Genomic DNA, 21,319 nt, shown 5'->3' on the forward strand with positions numbered 1-21,319 from the left:
AAAGCCTCAAGTGTCCCCAGGGAGCTTTGGCTTCTATACCATTACCCAGATGCCCTTTTATTTCTATTATTTGACGGGTTTAGTCACTTCCTGACCCAGGGGGAAGGAACTTACATATGTAAAATACACTTGTGAAGTAATGAAAATATTTGTTTTTCTCAAGCATCATTATGCTTTTGTGCACCTTCAGGGCTGTTAAGTGGCTTTGGATTTGCCACGTGGAGAAAAAAAAAATTAAAAAAAGACCAGACATATGCTGCTGTTTACTTGTGAACATTTGTGATCTGATTTAACCACAAACTGCCTTCCAGTGGTATAAATGAATGAACAGCTATGTTGAACATGAATCAGAAGTAATCCCTGTAATAGTAGAAATGCTATACAGTGCGATGCATTCCTGTCAAGCAAGGCTGCCACAACAGTCTGCAGACAAATTTTCAGGAAAGCAGCCTAACCATAACTCATAATACAGAAGTGTTTGGTCTAATGTCAGAATTTGAGAGCTAGATGGGTCAGCATTACAGGGCCATTTATTCTTGAACACATTGCCCAAATAATTATTGCTTGATTCTTCATCAAAACTGCTCTGTATTTTTTTAAGACACTTCAGGTAAATGAGATAAACAGCATAAGTACACAACTGTAAAAGCATATGAATGGAAAGGGAAAGGAATTCAGTTTGTTGCCACATAGTTTGTCAACAAAAGGTGTGTTGAACAATTCTGACAATCCACAGTGTGGCCTAACAGAATAGCTATTTCCACGTACGTGCCTGAGTGATTTAACACCACTGGTAACTTCTGACTAAAGGTTTTTATTTTATCTATGAGGAAAAGTGTATCTTAATCAATGTACAGCAACATCCTTTGTGACAGTCAATAGTTTATGTGAATTCCTTTCACAGCTACTTTCAACAGCAAAAATTATGCTCACAAACCATCTCTAAGGTACTGTTAACAGTAATGCAATTAAGTGTAAGCAAATGTACAGTGACCATAATATTTAACCAGAAGAACTGTTTTGTGACAAGAGAAAGCTGTTCAGAATTGTTCTATAAATATGTTGGCTCCCCTCAACTGACATCTGACATTCCTCCCTCACAGCTGAAACTTTGTCTCCAAATAATCACTTTTTACATTTTCATAACACTATGCTCAAACACTACAAAATCCACAAAGACACAAAAACCTCGAAAAAATAGGACTCATTACTGCCTGAATAAGGAGAAATAGCAAAACATAAGCTAATTGGAAAACTATTTTCATTTGATTTCCATGGACAGATTTTACCTGCTTACTAGAAAAATCACTGAAATGACAATAAATGTATTTTTGAAATGCAGATTTACAATTGGTAATGCTCTGAAACTTTGTATTAAAAGTCACCAACAGCAATTCTTATACAGAGAGAGAGAGAGAGAGAGAGAGATGCCTAGGCTTCTCAAGCCCAGCTCAGAAGACTACACATTCATAGAGGTGGTAAATATAGATAAAGGTCACGCTTTGTCTTAATGTTTATTTCATGGCTCAGAGACCAAATAATACAGTGAACATTACGATCAAATATACTTGCAAAGACTAACATTCAGAAGCTCTTCTGGGTTGATATTTTCTTTTTTTGATGTGGTGAGAGAATACCAAATACTACTAAAAATCTTTAGCTTAGTCTTCCATTTGCATGAAAGTATTACAAAAATCAGGAAATATTAATTTTCAGATTATATTTGGATGTCTATGTTCTGTATAGAAAAAAACAGCAGGCTAAAAGGTGTAAAGCCTACCTCCAGGTATTGGGCATGTGGCAAGGACACTTTTTATCACACTTGAGACCATAAATTCCCTCAGGGCAAAGCCTTGTTTCACAGTGCTCTCCAGTGTATCCTGGTTCACAGAGACAGGCACCACTAATATGGTAACACTTCCCACCATTCACACACTTGCAGGTCTCTGCACAGTGCACTCCATAAGTCCCCACTGGACACTCATCTTGGCATCTGTGGGGGAAAAAAACAAAACAAAAATTCACTTTGTTTACCATGAACTACAACTTTTGGAGGTTTAAGGGAAATATGGTTTATAAGGAATCTCTTATATGGGTCAAAAACTTTATATAACTTCCTATTTAAAAACGCTCATCTCTGGTTTCCTTTGGCGCTCAGCTAGACAGGCTCAAAACACTGGCTCTGTAAATTCTTTTGGAAAAGACCTCCCTTCTCTGCAACACAGGACACAACATTCATACACAGACCACTGCACTCCACATTCAGGAATGAGAACAAAACCAAATCCTCTTAAGTCAGACCTGAAGTGTGAAGGAACTTTTTCATTCATAGAGCTTTAAAATGATAGACAATTTAGTTAACAGACTTAATTCTCTCATGTCTCTCATATGAAAGCTATTATTTAACCTAAAGATCAGTCTTATCTTTAGCTGTCCAGCCTGAATACTACAAGAAAATTTTCAGTACCCTGCTTCTAAAACTTGCAACTCATTAAATAATGAGTTTCTGGATAGCAGTTTTGTTTGGAGATGTCTTATGAGTTTGATATTTTCAGGTTCATCTTCTCTGTATTTTACAGCTGAATTGTTGTAAATGCCAGTACTACTACAGCATTACTATAAAGCTCTAGCACTCAGTGAATTTAAAATATTTCATTATATATATGAGAGCAGACCTCTCAGCTCAACAGGCTCATGCCTCAGAGCCAGTTATGACAATATTTCACAGCTTGTGTCAAGGAAAATGCCCCCATTTTTCAACATAAGCACCCTGTAGACTCTGAATTATGCTGACACAAACAAAAAGACAAAACAACTAAATTCCAAAGTTTTAGGGCCAGAATATGCTGACATTAAAGTCCTTAGGTGTGCTGTGAATTCAAAAGGTGGTACCATCTTCTGCAATTTGTGTACCTTTAAGTTTTGTCAAGTTACAGATTGTACAAAAATATTACTTGATAATACAGCACATTATTAATGGTTTTATCAGGTTATAACTTGCTCATTTCCCCAGTCCTATAAAAGTATTTCCCTGGTGTTCTTTTTCTGTTTTTCTTGTAAACTTGTTTTTTCTCTCTTTTTTTTTTGGTTTGGTTTTTCATATGATCAGTGGTTTATTACATGAGAATTTCAAAGATCATGATGTGAGGCACTGTAAAAAGTAACAGCAGAGCCCTCTGACTGAGGTAAAATGGGCATACATGTTCATTTCATGCTTCTGCGGTATTTGTTGCAGTCTGATACTGATCTCCAGAATTTTCAAGGCATTTCATAACTCTGTCCTGACTGAAGTCACCAATAAAATCTCCTTTTCTTCTCAGGTGTAGTGTAATAATAGAGCTACTAACCCTGTTTCAGTATTTCCTAATGAAGTTCTACAAATAAAGCTGTGAAAGAATTTTTTTCAAAGGACAGTCAGGAATCCCAGGCAAATTAGACAAAATTTAACCTTGTAATGATTTTTTTTTAAATTTAACTCCATCTTCATCAGATTCTGAAAGACCCTTTTCCAGTTTGTGGTGAAAACGTGTATCAATCAAAAAGTATTAGGCAGAAGAATTATAAAGGTAGTTTAAACAAGATTCCCTTAACTTAGATCACCTAGAAACTGTTACATGCTCTATGAGTCCGTTTTTTCTTGATATATGACCAACTTCCAGGAGTTACCACACCAAAATCTCACATAAACATTGCTGGAGTCACAAACAGAAGTGGAGAATAGCTTAGCACTTTAAAAAACCCATCTTCTCGCAGGTGGTATGTATGTGCTACCTCAGCCATTGCTCACACATTTCTTGTAACAGTTCCCTCCATTGCCAGTTCACTGACATGAAATGAGAACCTGGTCTATAACCTTGTTATTGACCCATTCCTGCCCTTGGAGTATCTTGAAAAACAAAAGAATTGCAAATACAGCCTGTTTTGCAGGAAAAGCGGGAGTTCAGATTTGCAAAAGTGATCAAAATGCTGCAGCCTGTAAGGCATTTCAGATGATAATCAGACTACAATTACAATAGTAAAAATGTATTACTTTTAGAAACTCCAGTTTAGTGCAGTATATAGACACTCACACGGATATTCCTTTGTTTACCCTGCAGCCTTGTCTGTGTTTAAATGCATCTACCACCTTCTGCACTGTATTTTCACAGACACAAATATAATTTTGGAATGCAAATGATTCTGGACTAATTGTTTCTCTTCTTCATGAGGTGGGTTTTTTCTCCCCGTATGTCTGGCAACAGCACTAACCATGTCCTGTGAACACTTGTGTGGGAAGTGCATATGGTTATAATACCCACAATTGTTGGCAGAGATCCCCTGGACTAACCCCAGTGATCAAGCTGCTGCTGACTTCAGAAAATTGAGTTATGTGCTGTTTCAAACATATGCAAGAAAGCAGTTCTTTCATCCCTTTCCACTGCCTTCAAAAATGATGCCTCAATGTATTATCTTTCCCATCTACCCAAGTCGATTTTTTTATAATCAGAAAATAAATGTTTCATTTCATTTGATTTAAATACTTCAGGAGACAATTCTCCAGCTTGCTCATTTTGAAAAGGAATTGCATGAGCCTCCCTTGTTGCTACGACTGCTAGACATCTGCACAAAACCACGAGCTTTCCTCCTCACCCCTTCACCACAGCCCAAACTGCACCATTCTGCAACCCACTCCAGTGCAGACCCACAGGAACTGCCAGAGCACAGGCCACAGCAGGAAAATACTGAAACCAAGCAGTTCCTTTACAGAAGGGCTCTTTCACATAGTTCAGCTTGCAACCCAGCATCAGCTGAGTGACACGGCAAACATTTCATAACCAGAATCAACTCTTTTACTCCCATTACAGATACTTCCACTCTTCTTCCTACCAGGTTCTTAACTCTCCCTGTTGCAGCAGAGCCTCTTTTAGGTTTGGCAGCCCAGCAAAAATGTGTTTTCCTTACCTTTCTCCTGTGTAACCTGGGCTGCAGTGGCATTGGCCTGTGGCTGAGTCACAGGTCCCTCCATTGTGGCACTGGCACTCCTGGGAACAGTTCTTCCCATAACGACCCTCAGGACAAGGCTGACCACAGACCATGCCCTGTGTGTGCAGAAAAGAAACCCTGAGGTTAGATTTGGGATTGCAGCTTGAACAGGTAAGGAAGAAAGGATGGTCCTGAAGGAAGATCCAGGAGCTCTAGTGTTACTTGTCCAGATCTTGGAAATGCCAGAGTCCCCTCCAGCTTTACACGTGGGGTATGTTCCAGCACTGGAGGAATAATCTTCTAGGATTTCCATTTTGGAAATAAAAGCTCATGAAAAACACACTCTCTAGGCAACTGTGAAAACACTTATAGATTTAAGACTAATTGATGTCAAGCTCTTCCCAGTTTATTTACCAGGAGTAGTATATATCAAGATACCTAAGAATGCCCTCCAGTGAGTAGTGGTGTAGGAATCAGTAACTGCTGTAATGCCCAATATTATACTACTTTATCGTAAGTTGGGTTTTTTTCTGATGAAAGGAAAAGCTGTTTGTAATTTGATTTAAAGCAACATATCCTAAAAGTTTAGGTAGGATGATTTCTCCCTTCAAAGGGGTTTGAATTCTTGCACTGCTTTTCAAACCTTTGGAATTAATTACACCTGGGTAGGGAGGAAAGCCTCAACTTTTAAGAAGGCATTTCAAATGTACTTACAGATACTTCATCACACAAAAGGCATGCAGGTATCTTAGCTAACATAAAATACTGTAGAATTTGTGCCTGGCTACTTGAAACTGCCCTTACAGAAAAAGCGAAAAAGGTTATACTGACAAAATTCTGTTTCTCAGAACTGAAAATCTAAAATTATAAATTATTCTTAAATAATTACTTGGAACAGAAAATAAGTCAAAGGGCTGAGCGGTAATTTATTAGTTAAGACACACACTAGTATAAAATTTCCCTCAGTGCTTCATGTTCTCTCTCATTTTTCAGTAGCTGTGTTTAGGCAGATAAAAAGATTCAAGAATTTATGCAAAAATTTGTATTCTATGACCATTCTTTTGCTTCCCAGAATCTGATACAGTTAAAAAAGGCAGTGCAAAACTGGAGAACTTTCAGTAACAGATGGTTTTGCAAGTATTTTATTTCAGTCCCTTATGCTGTTTCTCATTACTCCTGGATACAAGCAGACTGCATTTGCTATCCTCATTTGCTAGCCTCTTCTGATGCTGCCTGAAGTCTGCAAGTATGGAAGTTGTAGGGGGTTGTGTGGGTTTCAGAAGTGTTTTTACCATCCATCCTGGCGGGCAGGAGCACTCCCCGGTGACATGGTGACATACGCCTCTGTTCTGGCATGGGCACCTCTCCTCGCACTGTGGGCCATGCTTCCCAGGGGGACAGAGATCCTCACAGCTGCAGAGAGTTTGGAGTGATTGGGAGAGTTTGGAGGGGGTGGTGGACAACAGAGACAACCATTACTTCAGTACACTCTCCAGCTTGTCTTTATTTTTACGTTATCGTTAAATTTCTCCGCATAAAGTGTGAAGCAGAAAGCAGCGGAACACCAAAATACACACACTTAATATTGTACAGGACTCATGCAACAAATCTAAGGAGCAATCTAGGAACTGTTTCTTTTAAGCTACTTCTTTATACACAGTTTGGTGCTCATTCACTGTTACTGACATAAGTTCAAAATCTGTTCTGGAATGACAAAACCAAATAACATCGTATCACTCTCTACAACTACCTGAAAGGAGGTTGTAGCCAGGTGGGTATTGCTCTCTTGTCTCAGGCAACCAGCAGTAGGACAAGATGGCATAGTTTTAAGCTGTGCCAGGGGAGCCTTAGGTTGGACACCAGGGAGAAAGTCTTACAGAGGGAGTGATCAGGCATTGGCATGGGCTGTCCAGGGAGGTGGTGAAGTCACCATCCCTGGAGGGGTTTACGAAAAGACTGGATGTGGCACTCAGTGCCATTGTCTAGTAGGCAAGGTGATGCTAGGTCAAAGGTTGGACTTGATGATCTCAGAGGTCCTTTCCAACCTAGTTAATTCTGTGATTCTGTAATGTCATTTTCCAGATTTGCAGCCAAACTGTTTTCACAATGGTCATGAAGAAGCTACGAGCAGGGGAGAAGAGGAGCAGCCCAAGTCAAGGGGATTTCTTTTGGCTGCACCTACTGATGTGCCCTGTAACATGTTTTGCCCAAACCTGCTTCCCTGCACAAAAGTTAATCTAAACCTAATCTAAACCCGAATTTTCTTTGCCAGCACTCTTTAAAAGTTGCACCTCAAAACAAAATACCCGCTGCTTACAAGGCTCCGGTGTATCCCGGTGGACACCTGCATTCCCCAGTGATGTGGTCACAGGTGGCTCCATTCTGGCACTGGCATTTCTGGTGGCAGTCATTGCCGTAGGTCCCAGGGTCACAGCGCTCCTCGCAGCGCCAGCCCTTGAACCCCGAGGCGCAGTGACAGGCGCCTGTGATGGGGTTGCACAGCGCCCCATTCTTGCACTGGCAGCGGCTGCTGCAGTGGGGCCCCCAGTGGTCACTGTCACATGCTAAACGGATAAGAAAGGAAGAACGTTACAAAGATGCTGAGAGTCAGCTGTTTTGTTTAAAAAAAAAAAAAAAAAAAAAGTTGTAAAATGGAAATAGCTGTTCCTCAGTTGAACCTCAAGGATCTTGGCAGGCAGACCAAAATCAGTTTGTAGACACTGATTCTTACATGGAAAAGCAAACATTTTATAATGTGAGGCTGAGAAATAAATGCAAGTTCTAGTCTCTTAATTGTCAGAACTCTTTACTGTGACTCTGTACCATCAAAACCCAGTTACAGTTGCAGTTAGCTTCCATTTACAGGGAGAAGTCTTGCTAATTTAAAAAAATGTAGTCTAAATCCATAAACAACTGGCTGAATCCCACAAGGAAGTTGCAAAGCTTGCTCACTGTAAACTTATGATTTTTGACAAATCCAGAAATCCCTGTTTGCATAACTGCAAATATTCTCTTTTCATTCCATCAATACTCTGAAAGGGCAAAAGAAAGCGCAAGAAGTGTTTCACCAAGAAATAATCAATTATATGGTTTAATTTCATATAGATGTTACAAATTTGGTTATCCAATGTGTCTTCACAATCATTCAAATCCATCTTTTCTTGCCTGCCCCAGTGCCTCCCATTAAAACCCTCTAAGTAAGCCGCTCAGACATCATTTCAGCATCCAAAGAAACACGTAACATTAAGGAAGGAATTTCATCTTAAAAAACATAGGAATTCTGTAAAGAGCCTGGAGATTAAGGTCACCTGGAGTTCAACAGGAATGTACTAATCATATGGTCAAATGATCTGATTTTATTTCTATGCTGTCTTGATAACAACAGTACAAGGGCAAAGCCTCAACTGCAGCGACCATAAGCCCAGGCTCTTCTCTTGGAGACTGACAGCCTTTGTTCTCCCAGTCTTCTCCCGGGGCAAGAAACCCAGGCAAAGAACAGGCACACTTTCCTAGACTAATGCAAAGTAATTCAAGAATGCTCCTCAGGCTACAAATTATTCAGCTGTAAGAGCTGTTCACTCAGGCTACACAAATAAAAAGGAATTACAGTATTTTCAAGAATCTACTCTTTACAATTTTTTTTCCCCAAGACAGGTCACTAGAACACACATCGAAAATGGGGACAGTGTGAGCACTCACATACAATAAAATACAGAGCAACAGAAAGTGTTGTTTGTATTATAAACTCATCAGTACTGTTGGACTGTTAGAACAACTGTCCATCTTATTATTGGCCTCTCTCTTTAAATATGTGTGGGGTTTGGTGGAGAAACAAGAGGTTTATATAGAGTTTGTAACACACTGCTGCCTACAGCACAAAATTGCCTGTTGCCATGATAACTCACATTCATTCAGAACTGATACTGGTTTATTTTCAACATGACTGCATAGAATAGAATGTGTAATCCTCATACTTAACCAGTCCTGAAATCATTTTCAGGAAACCAGCTATTTTGGGATATATAAAAATATGTGTATGGGTGGCTAGAGGCCTGAGAACAGTCAAATGTTCTGTCATGACTGAGCAGAAACCCCTAATTCGTTGTAGGATTTTTTTTTTTTTTTCTTAACACATTAGTCTGCATTCAGGTAAAAGTCTTTGTTCTTTCAGAAAAAAAAAATCAATTACTGCTATTAAATCATGGAATAATTAAAAATTAAAATAATAAAAAAAAAAGAAAAGGGAGAAAAAATATTCCCCCTGCCCCCATCGAGGCACGTCTGATAAACAGGACAATTCAGACTGACTGCCAGACCAAAACTGTTCCAGTGCAGGGCTCAGTCAAGGATGAAGGTGCAGTGCTACAACATTCATGGAGCTGCCTCAAGACCCAAAGCAAAGAGTGTCAGTGCCACAGAGACCAGAAACATCTACTGCCACTGCACCCAGCACCCAGCCAGCACAACTGCCTTACTGGAAAATGCATGTACCATACAGTGCTTAACAATTTATTAGTTTCCTGGCATGATCTTCTCATTGTGTTTGCCAGAAATAATTAAAATTAAAAAGAAAACACAAACCATCATATGACTGCTAAAAGATTCCAAGCCTCAGGACCGTTCTGCTGGCAATGACCAGGTGCATATCAAATACTGGCTATGCAACATTGATTACAGCCCTATGGTAAAGCATTCCACAGGGACAGTGGTGGCCCAGCCATAATACAATTTCACAATAGTCCTTTACACAAGGTCTGTCACTAGCCTCGCATCTATCTGTGAGTTATGTGCAGAAATGTGGAGAAATGTGCTGGATAAAGAGGAATAAATAATAATACTGACCAAGATAGATAAATCACGTTTTACCTCTATGTCCCCTGACTGATAATCAATAATGTTCTTCATGGGAAATCAACAGGATTTGTCAGAAACTGATGCTCAGTTTTCTATTAAAAAAGAAGAGGGCAAAGGGTAGAAATGTTTCCTGAGGCAAGTTTGGGTTTTGGAGGCTAACTTTACCAACTACTACATCAGGCTATTTCTGCTGCTTCCTAGTATTCAAACACTGAGAAGGCTGGTCTGGAAGTCACACATCTGATAATCTGGTGGAATGGGATAGTCTTTGAGCTAATGACTATGGTCAGGTTACAGAATGTCAGCTGCAGTTCAATCAGAATAGCTGTACTGACTGCACCAAGGTCACAGGCACATGTGTGGGTCACACACTACATGCAGACACACGCAAAAGCCTCAGCTACTGACTTCTGAGCAGAGCTGGAGCTGTAAATCATCTCTCTCAGAACAGGGTATATGTGAAAGGGAAGCAAAGTACACAGGCAGCTCAGAGCCCCATGTTCAGAATAGCTTCAGCACAAGGATGGTGTGTCCCAGCCCTGATAACTCCTGAAAAATCTCACAGAAATCAAAACCCAGCTAGGAAATAAGGATTAATTTTGTGTTGATCATACAGAACTGGCCTAATGTTGTTCTGTTTCATGCAGAACACCTTCCTTACAAAAGTCCTTCACTTTCCCATCTTCACGTATTATATTCACCCTCAGGTTTTTAAGTTTTAAATCGAAGAACTGGTTAGGGTCCCTATCAGCTTTTGCAGTAGATTCACAGGTTCCTTTCTGCCTTCACTTCATGCTGTACGGGTGAAGGGGGGGGAATACATATAAACTTTTAATAAATACCATGGTATTAATGCCACATCTTGTTGTCATTCTTCCTTCTGTACCTTCATCTGGGAGAAACTTTTCTGTCACTGCAGTAAGAGCTCTGCACATCACACAATGCCACAGATACAGGAAAGATAACTTTTCTCTCAGAAGGCTGCACTATGGTAAGAAGCTCCAAGATTATACAGATCTACCACGATAAAAATGCTTGTTTACACTGAATGCTAAATGACCAGAGAAACAGAGAGGAGCTTAAGGTTTCAGTGATGAAATAAAATCACCTTCAAGAAGAAATTGAAATCTGTGATGCAAACTGCTATCAGTTTGGGGCCTTTTGTAGCATCTTTGAAGATCTGAAGGGCTGTAGTATGGAATGCCATTTCCTAGTACAATAACTTAATGCATATTGTTATTATGGTGGGCTAGATGTGGGTTTATGCACATGGTTTCTGTGAGCAGCTGGTGATTTGCAAACTGGGATGGTGGGAGCCCTGACATTTTATAACACAAGGTATGATTTTTATAATAATCTGAAGCACTTGTAAAGAATTTGGCAGCTACTTTATTGCTTCTTATAAACAAAAATACTTTTAACTAGATACTTACAAAGGTTTTTTTGCTTTTTTTGAAATGTTGATTTCCTTAAAAGACAACAAAAAGAAAAGTGGAAATGGGTCTGAGTTTACTCCTGACAGCCCACTTTGATCACCTAAAATTCTGCACTTCACTTAAGAACAGCCTATAATGAGAAGAAAATAAGGCTATCAAGTCAAAGAACATTTCAGAAGAAAAGCCTCCTTGGAAACTCTAACTTTCAATTATTTTTTTAACTATGCCACAATTTCCTTTATAACATGATATTCAAGCCAGACAATATTTATTGCAATACTTTTTTTGGTAAAGATCTTTGTTTTCCTTTATTCTTCCTTTTTTTTGTTTATGTGGACATACAAGTGAAGAACCACACCAAAACTAAGATTTACTTTTCTTACTACCATTTTTTGTAGTTGTGTTTTATGTAGCACCAAGACAACTAAATGAGACTTCATTCTGTCGTAATTACACATCTTTCTGCAAGGCACTCTGCTGTGTGTTTCTGGAAATATTTACCACTGCCACAAAACAGAAGAGATTCTTACTGCAGCATTAGACTTATGTGGTTTTATGGTCTTTTAAAAAAACTGAAAACAAAATTCTGGACCACAGACAACAGAAGAAGAGCGAATGTTCCCTCACTTGGTACACAGTACTGTGAAGTACAAACTTAGAATAACATTTCTAGGAGGGGCCATAAGAGATTTGCATTAAAAGGGAATAATCACCATGACTAGCCAAAAATAACCAGTGAAAGCAAAATAGGTCAAAATTGAGAAAACTTTGATTTATCCAAAGGAGTATCCCACTGACAGTCTTGTTATTATGAACAGAATTGCTAATCTCTGGAAATGCTCTAAGGCATGACTTTCAAGAGTCAACACAAGGGAGATTCACTGATTCAACGAGTGAAAACCATGACAAAAATATGGATGTTTTCACTAACCTAAATCCACACCATTCCTACTGGAAAGTTCAGAGAGTATTCCTGAAACTACTCTCTGCTATTTCCATTAGCTGCAGATCTAAACTGATGGTATTTGTTTCCCTTAGGATATTCCTGCAGGATAGGAAACAGATAATAATTCTCCCAACTGGAATTTAAACCAAATTCTTCCTGATTTTGAAAGCTATAAATACTCCAGTGTGTTCAAAATTTGACAAGATGCATCAAGCCCCTGGTGACATCAACCTGTATGTCAGCCTGGACAGACAGACTATAAATGTGGAACATGGCAAATAGAAATTTCAGGGATGAGTCAAAAAAGCGAGAAAGCTAAACCAGCTACTCTGAAAACTAGAATAAAAACATCCTTCAGAAAAACCTTACAAGTATTATGTAGTAAAACCATGAGATCATTCTCCATATATATTTCTTTTCTTTTGCTCTGTTCCAGTCATCTCAGAATGTTATGAAAATATATGTATGCACTGGCACATAAAAAAAGAAATATTTTTCCCTTAGAGAATCATTAAAAATAATTATGAAGTATCAATGTCTTTTAGTAAAAGACCTACTTTTCCTATATCCCAGACACAAAAATGCCTGGAATTTTTTTTTTTTTCAGAATGAATGCCCTTTCTATTAAGTCTAGGTTTTCTTTCTGTCTTTTGTTTCTATCTGATTGCATTTGTTATACTGTAGGCCTTTAACCCTGTGGCATATTTTTCATTGTTACTTTTTGTTTTGTGCATAAGAAAGGATTTTTATTGAAAATTCTAAGCTTAAATTTAATTTAGATTTTTTTCTTTTTTACTTTATAAAAGCCTCTTGATCCGTGAAGTGGAAGAACAATGAAAATGTGTTTTTCAGATCCTATGAAAGACTGAAACTATATGCCTTTCACATCCCATAAATTTCACAAGACTCTTTAAAGTGCTTGGATGTCAGAATACAAGGATGGATAATTGAAAAGAAAAACACACACAGGCGGTTGTTGGTGTTCATTTTATGATGTTACTGAGATAAAATCTGTTAGAAATAATCACAACTATGGGAAAAGTTACAAAATTTTAAGAAACTGCTTGTTTCATGTCCAGACCACGATCCTGATTTTGCACAGATCTCCTTGTAGGACAATAAATTAGCATTCCCCCTTTCTTTTTTAATGACTTGAAGGTCATCTTAGTTTTTAAATCAGCAGCAAATGTTATCCTTCACATCCCTGAAAACCTACCAAGTGAGACACTGAAAACATATAAGCCTGGCAATGTATAAGGCAGATTGAAATGAAATCAGTCCTATAAATACTTTTGCACTGTTACTAGGAAAAAACCCCACAAATGTTGTTAAAGAAATCAACTTAGGTAAACTGTACAAATAGCTTCCAAAGTGGTAAAAAGCAGACATGAAAAGCCTCTCTGAACCAGAAAATGTTTTCAAAGCACTAATACCATCAGCATTTACTGGAATGTCTTCCTTCAGTAAATCTCAACATAAGTAAATTTAAGAACTCAGTTTTATAGAAAATATATTTTTTCTACATTTGCCTAAAGATTGCAACTGTAATTCAGCAAAACAGTGACGCATATCCATAAATTCTATTTATTTCCTTAGAGCTTCAAAATCAAAATGTTTTATATGAACAAAAATATATTAAATATAGCAATAATATTATTTCAAAAAAATAGTTCTACTGAACTCAAAACAAGCACAGCTGCTCTGTAGCCCTGGGAACTTTGATAGCACCTACCACAGTGACACTGTCAACAATGAAGGTGATGACAACTTTCGTGAATACCTTTTTCCCTATTTGCACCTGGTCTAACTTGCTGATGGGTGAGTTTCTCAACTCAAAGATATTCAGCCTTGTTAGAGGAGAAAATGAAGTGTTCAGCTGGAAAAAACTGAGAATTCAGTCAGGGAAAGTACAGCAGTCATAATTACAGGAGAATTAAGGGAAGTGAAGAGCATAGGGAAGACACATGAAATACAAACAGGTTAAATTTAAGATTGTTTATGACCTGCTGTCACTTTTGTTCACAGGATGTATTTGCAGGGAGTTGCGCTAGGGGCAGTTCTGCATTACTAAAATAAATTATTTCTCTGTATTTTGCATAAAAGCAAATAGCTGTCTGTCACAACACTCTGCAGTTCTACTTGTATGTTTACCAGTTCCTCGGTTCTGGCAGTATAGCCTTTCTAATGTTAGGTAGAATGTGGTTAAAACCATAACTTATTTCTGCAGCCTATTGAATGGCTTAGAAAACTCAAGGATGAGGTGGCTCTCTAAGCATATCTTGCAAGCTCCATTAGTCCAAATGCTTTCAACAAACAAAGAGGAAACAATGCCCTGGTCAAAAAATCTCAATTCAGTATTCAAAAAATTTGCCATCACCACCATCTTTCCTGGGAGCTGCACCACGGGGCTGTTTCACCTGAGGTGCAAATATGTCTGTGGAAAACAGTCACACAACCACCTTTGCAGGGTTAATGGAGATTAAAAACTCCACTGAGAAGCTGGCAGTGCTTGCAACTCAAGTGAGTGTCTCTCACAAACTATGCCAAGGGATCCAGTTTCTGCCATATTCTGCATCTGCCAAGTGCCACAAAGAAAACAGCAAGATTTTCAGAGAATTTGTGAACTTTACAAATACCCACGACTGTAAAGGAAATGTAATAGTAGCAGAGCTACTGTACCTTGAAAGTTTCCTTAACAAGTGCATTTAAAGGTAACAAGTTGTTTCTCTGAGCTGCCAGCTTTAAACGTGCAGCTTAATGTATTAGTAAAAAAGCCGGTTCTCTCCTCATGTTCTATAAAACCCTGGAGCCAAATTATGCCTTTGTGACACTTTTTTCTACCCCCATGACCTCAGACTGTGGTCCTGACAAAATTCTATGAATAACCAATAGAATCAAATTACAAATTAAAACCCAGGGATTCAAACAAATCTCAGATTACTTAAGTGCAATAAAATCAGAAAAATACTGTTCACATTTTCACAAACAATCCTAACCACACATGTCATAAACCAAAGACAAGTCACTCCCTTTCTGCTTCAGTGATCAGGCCAGCTGGGGGGAATCACAAGGCTGTGACCATTTCAGACGACTCAGTGTAATATTGATTTTGCTTCTGCTCCAGCTTATCCAGAGAGTGCCCTATTGATTTTGAAGGAATTATTTGTGGACTACTAGGCATGAGAAGAAAAACAAAGTGCATGTCCTGATTGCTTAGTGGCACTCCACATCAGGCTGCACTTGCATCTATCTTGCACACACGTTCAAAACTGACCATAACTGCTATAGTAAAGTGTTGCAAGAGTGCGAGCAGAAAACAAGCAAAAACCATAATTTATAATTTTAAAATGTGGTTTGATCATCTCCACATCTAGAGAGACATCTGTTACTACATGTAGCAACTTTTTCTGGAAGCCTGCTTTATTATCCAGCCTGGAGTCAAATGCACTCTCATGACATGTAACTGACCCATACAACTTAAAAATTTGATATAAATAATTAAGTCTGGGAGGGAAAGTTTATGTTGATTTTGTTTGTTTTTCAAGAAAATCTATTTGTTTAATGTACAAATATACCTATGTTTACCCCTGTGTGCATTTTTCTAAATTTTTGCCCTTGTTCCTAGGCCAGAACTGGTCAACTTATATTCCTGGAATTCACAAACACTTCTTCAAAGGGGTGCTGACAGCTTGTTGGTTGTGCTGATTCACTCACTTCTTTCATTCAACATGACTTCTGTCCAGTCATTTGTCACTGTCCTGACCACTGTGTTCAGTCAATAAATCTTTATTGGAATAAATTGTTTTGCATGTGAGCGATCTCTTCATTCAAGTAGTATTTCTCTTCAGATACATGTATGTTATCATCATCTCCTTTATCCACCTCCCACTGACTTTCATTGCAAACAGCCACTCGCTAATCAGCATATTTCCTTTAACTAAAAAGAAACCTAAAGAAAAAACACATTTCACACAGGAAATGTTCCCCAAGGAGACATTATTTAATTAACTAAATTCTGAGACCACCACTCAGGTTTTACATGCTGAAGAACACATGCAATCCTGTTTTCCTCTCAGTTTTCAGAGAGGCAGAGGATGTAGTGGCGAGCAGAGTTACGGGCTGGGCTAGAACTGAGATCTTAAAGAAGACAATCTCAGTAATCCAGGCTAATCTTTAGTCCTCTTCTCCATAAACTGAAAACAGCCACTGATCTAAGCTATTAGGAATTCGATAAGAACTCACACAATATTTGCTACAAAAGGAAATGGAAGTCTCCCAAGAAGTTTATTCCCTTCTAAGAAAAGACAGTCAAAGATCAAGCTGGGGGAGGCTGGCAGATGGATAGATGCTGCAACAGGACTAACTCTGTTCTGAGACACTTTCAGATTAAATTCTTTGTAAGGAGAACAAACAATCCTAATAAAGAAAGGACAGTACTTTGGAAGATGTTTAGTTCTGCACTTCTACAAAACATTTAGTCCTTAGGTAGAACAGTTCCTTCCAACATGTCTGGGACCATGAAAATGAACAGATCACTAAATCTGGAAGTTGGCCTAAAATCTCACACTTCAAGAAAAATCTGTCCCTTTCAGTCAGGGTTATTCTTTTTTGGTCGTGAGTAACCATTATTGTTCCATCATTCACTTAAATAGTTACATAGTTAAAATATTTATTTGATGGACATTATTACAGCAGGGCAATTTGCATATATTTTTATCAAATTAATAACTTGCTGTATCAACAAAGTCATTATTAAAAAAACAAGTGTTTTATTTTATCTCATTCTACCTTTCTGTTACTAAAACTAATCAAGTTGGGGATCAACCAAAGACAACCAACTGAGGAAGAAGCAGAGAAAAATTGATGCACACGTATTCAAAATGAATTACATCAGGCAGGTAAGGGAAAGGGATGCTAGAAACCCTGTGAGAGGAAGGATCATTTCCAAAGGCAGATTTAGAGGTTCCCATCCAAAATACCTTTTTGGGAAGTTTCGAACTTGGAAAGCTCCATAAATAACAGTATCTTTACATTCTGTGTTGTATAATGAGTCACGTTTCTTCTGCACCTTTGATTAGGTAAAGAAGAGCTCTATACACAAGGTTTTCAGAAAGAAAGATAACATCTCTTGACAATTTCTTTTGACAAACTCAGTGCACTAGATTAAGATCACTATTACGGCAACATTGAATTACTCTTTCAGTTTTATGCCTTATGCAAAACTTGATGTTTCTTTAGAGCTATGTATGAATCACATCTAAGCATACAAAAAAATTATACAACAAATGTAGTACTTTTGAAACGGTTACATTCTTCCCCACCTCCCAAAATATGCTGCCAGAACAACCATCAGTTCCAAATGAAGAATTATTACAGCACCATGTTTGCAAAAAAAAAAAAAAAAAGAACAATTCCCTATTTTTGTTAAGGAGAAAAAAAAAAATGGGTGAAAATAATTTGTCCTGCTCATAATCTAGGTTTTTCACAGCTGTTATTTTTAGAGGAATAACATAATAAGTAAACTAGCAGCACAATATCTATGCAAGACATCAAACTCTGGTTTATGTGATACAAATTTATATAGTTTGTGAAATTAAAATTGTAAATACATTTTTTAATTATTGACTAAAATACATTCCTTTCAAGTGGACAGTCACAAGTAGTAACCAAACTTGACCTTGATTGTAACAAAATATATGGTTTTAATGTTACCCTCAACATTACATTTCCAAAGCTGCCCTTACAGAGACCAGAAAAGTGGAATAAATAACAGATAATAATGACTTAAAAAATTACTCTGAGAAACTGTAGCTCAGGCAATGGGAAGAAAAGATAATAATTTGTGGCCTGCACAGCTTTGCTCCCCTCATCTCCTGCATGTGTTTTTAAGCCAAGGGAAAGGAGAAGAAAGTCTGGGAAATGAGACTACAGCAGATATATATAGACTGGGAAGTCAGGGAGCAACTAATAGTGCAAATGGGGAACAGAGGGAAGGGGAAAAAGGAAAAGTTAGCAGCAGAGTGAAAAAGGTGGATATAGTTGTAAGGAAGGCTTTACTCACAGCTTTTAAATGTGACTTGGCATCATCATTCTTTGCATAAATGGGGGATTTTCTTATGGTTAAAATATAATCATATCTGCTTTACTCCAAATACAAAGTTCTGTGTTGTCTGCATATTTCTGAACACAAGAAAGAAAGCTCATAACACTCCATGCTGCTACATGGGAACACTGTTTTCAAGTAAATGAAGAAAAATCAGGTTACACAGAGTAACCTGATAACTCGGGACAAAAACCCTGACCAGAAAGCAGAAGCCCAAGCACAGGACTGAAGATTATCTGCCCAAAAGAGAGGACAACACCACGGAAAGAGTACAAGACAGGCAGAAGCAGGTGAAAACTCACCACTGGAGCAGTTGGGCCCTCCCCAGCCAGGCTCACACTGACAGGTGTTTGGAGCAATGCAGCGACCGTGGACACATTTATCAGCACAATGAGCTGTCAGGAAAGAAAATAAAAAATTAAAACAATTAAAGAACTCCTAGCACTAAAACAAAAAATTCTAAAAGTATTGCAAAATACTCCTAATCCAGATCTTTTTATCTTTTAAAAGCAAAATAAACATCAGTGTACTAAAGTTTGATGTCATCTCTTCAAAATATATTTTACTTCAATCTCATCTATTTCTCCTAAGTTTGAAGCCTCCAACTAAAACCATGTTAGTGTTACTCAAATATTTCTGCATTTAACAACAAGAACATTGTCCAAATTTAAAGAAAACAGAGTCATAGTATGATATAGGTTGGAAACCCATCTGACCATGGTCCTGGACAAGAGGCTGTGGTTGGAATTTAGGCAGGATGACTTCCCTTCCAATCTCAACCATCCTGTGATTCTCTGAAGAAAATTCTCATGCCAAGACAAAGAGGTGAATGTCAGCAGGCATGAAAAGAGATGCTCTTTTGCAACAGCATGGATAAAATATGATTTGCAACACACCAGCATTTTCATACCAATTTTTCCAAACAATTGCACAGTTCAAATGAAACATAAAGAAACAGTGATGGTGACTGAAGTAAGGCATGAGATATAAACCCTCTGAATCACTGCAACCTTTATTCTAAGTGCTAAGCAGAGCTGCCTGAAATTTTTCTCTTTTTTCCTCCCTTTCTTTAATGATTTACAAACATGAGATTCTAAGTTAAGGTTACTTTGAAACAGAGCTTTTATTTGAAACTTCTAAGAAAAAGGTGAAATGGCTTTGATACCTGGTATATCCATGTAACTGACCCAGAATATAATGCACCAAAGATGGAGAATCTCCAAGTAGCAACTGTTTGTTGGCGTCATATTCATCACAAAATACCCTTAGCCTTCCAAAACATATACACATTATGTGCTTGTATTTCCTTTTACTTTGGACAACAGTAAAACTTAAAAACTTAAAACGTGTGTACAGGAGAATTTTATTTGTACCAACATTTCTAGAGAAACCTTGACAGGAATCTACTGCTATACCAAAAGTTAGCAATAGAAAAAAGTTTAATGGAGCTACATGTAAATCAATTTTACTTCTGAATGGATTGAAAATTCTTTACAATACTTAAGTAAAATACTTGTAAAATGTTTTGGGGTTTTTTTCTAACTAAAGATGATGAAGAACATTAGTCATCTTTACATTTTATGTGGCCAAGAAAAAAGAAAAGCCCACAGAAATCAATCACATATATCATAAACACATTTGGTTATCTATGATCCCAGTCATTAATTGCTTATTTTTACAGCCTTCAATTTAATTCTCAACTTTTAGTTCTAACAAGCAACTTTTTTCAGATTTGTATTAAAATTATCTTATTTAGAAATCAACAGGGGGAACATTAATTTTTAAATGATGAAACTATATAAATGCAAAGCTATTTCACTGTTCTCTATTTATTTATTATGAAAAGACTGAGTTTAAATAATACATCGCAATTTTCCATTAGTCTTATAACTTGACATGAATTACTTGTATCCTTGAAGACTCATGCCTAGTTAATACTGCCTGGAGCACTGAAGGCCTCCACAAACCAAATGTGTGAAAAATCTCACCAGCAAACCATGAGACAAAAATTAAATTGTTGTAAGAAATTGGACCCAGTGCAAGGCACAGAAGAAGCTCTTGGAGCATCTCCTTGCACTGCCCCTCATGCCATGATAAGCACAGGGATCCTCACTCTGGGTTTACATAAAAACATATTCTGTAATCAAAATTAATTGTTCTCTAGACATCCTTTGGGCTAAACAATTCTTGGCAAGTGAATCCTAGTTACCATCTGTAACACACAGCATGTGTAGAAATATTATTGCACTACATGCAGGGATAAGAGAACCAAAATTTACTAAATTATCTACAAAAAGAAGAGAACACCACAAAAACCAGCAGAACAAGCTGAAAAGACAGGAGTGATATCAGGAACAGAAAAACTATTTTCTCTTGCTTTTTTGTGGAATTGTTGGCCATGATTTCACCTGCAAGAGCAGGTTCTTTTACCCCCCTGTCTAGTACAATAATTTTTTTACATATGCTGCCTGTTACATAAACAACGTTTGAAATGGTTTGGTAGTAATTATGCACATAAAGTAAATGACCACAATTTCCTCAAAATTAATTAAAATAAACACTTATGGTGAAAAAAAATCAAATATATTTTAAACTATATAATAAATGTGTTTTTTCAAATAAATTCTTCATTTCTGTACTGCATGTAAGAACATACCCTTTTTTCCTACGCTTTATGGCTGTTTGTTATTAAAGTGAGTGATATCCAGTTATACATTAAAATAGATGATTGGTTTTCTATTTCATGCTTTGTGGAAATGCAATAGGCAGAATTCTCCATTAATGTTCTTAGAAATGCTCTACACTGTCAGAAAGTGTCTGTGAAGTAATGTTCAAGCTACCAAAGTGCTGCCAGGATCAATCTACAAGAAAGCCAATGGAAGACACTTTAAAGCCTTTGAATTCTTTCTTTCCAAAAACATGCTAAAAATTCAATGGACTTAGTAAACGTTTAAAAAAAAAAACCAAAAAGCAAAAAACAAAAACAAAAAAACAAAACAAAAACCCAAAAACAAACAA

The 21,319-nt window shown here is 37.5% G+C and overlaps 1 protein-coding gene across 1 annotated transcript in view; it reads right to left on the reverse strand.

Annotated features, from left to right (window-relative positions):
- Positions 1-21,319, reverse strand: part of MEGF10 (multiple EGF like domains 10) — an 81,805-nt gene that overhangs the window by 35,997 nt on the left and 24,489 nt on the right. The window contains exons 5-9 of the mRNA XM_027882986.1: positions 18,604-18,696; positions 7,280-7,526; positions 6,255-6,375; positions 4,942-5,078; positions 1,781-1,993 (exon numbers count right to left, since the gene is read on the reverse strand). Coding sequence (XP_027738787.1) covers positions 1,781-1,993; positions 4,942-5,078; positions 6,255-6,375; positions 7,280-7,526; positions 18,604-18,696 — 811 coding nt within the window. The remainder of the gene's footprint in view (positions 1-1,780; positions 1,994-4,941; positions 5,079-6,254; positions 6,376-7,279; positions 7,527-18,603; positions 18,697-21,319) is intronic.

The sequence above is a fragment of the Empidonax traillii genome, unplaced genomic scaffold, assembly GCF_003031625.1.
Source record: "Empidonax traillii isolate 1590-97213 ecotype Southwest subspecies unplaced genomic scaffold, ASM303162v1 scaffold116:size1738432, whole genome shotgun sequence".
Lineage (NCBI taxonomy): Eukaryota > Metazoa > Chordata > Aves > Passeriformes > Tyrannidae > Empidonax > Empidonax traillii.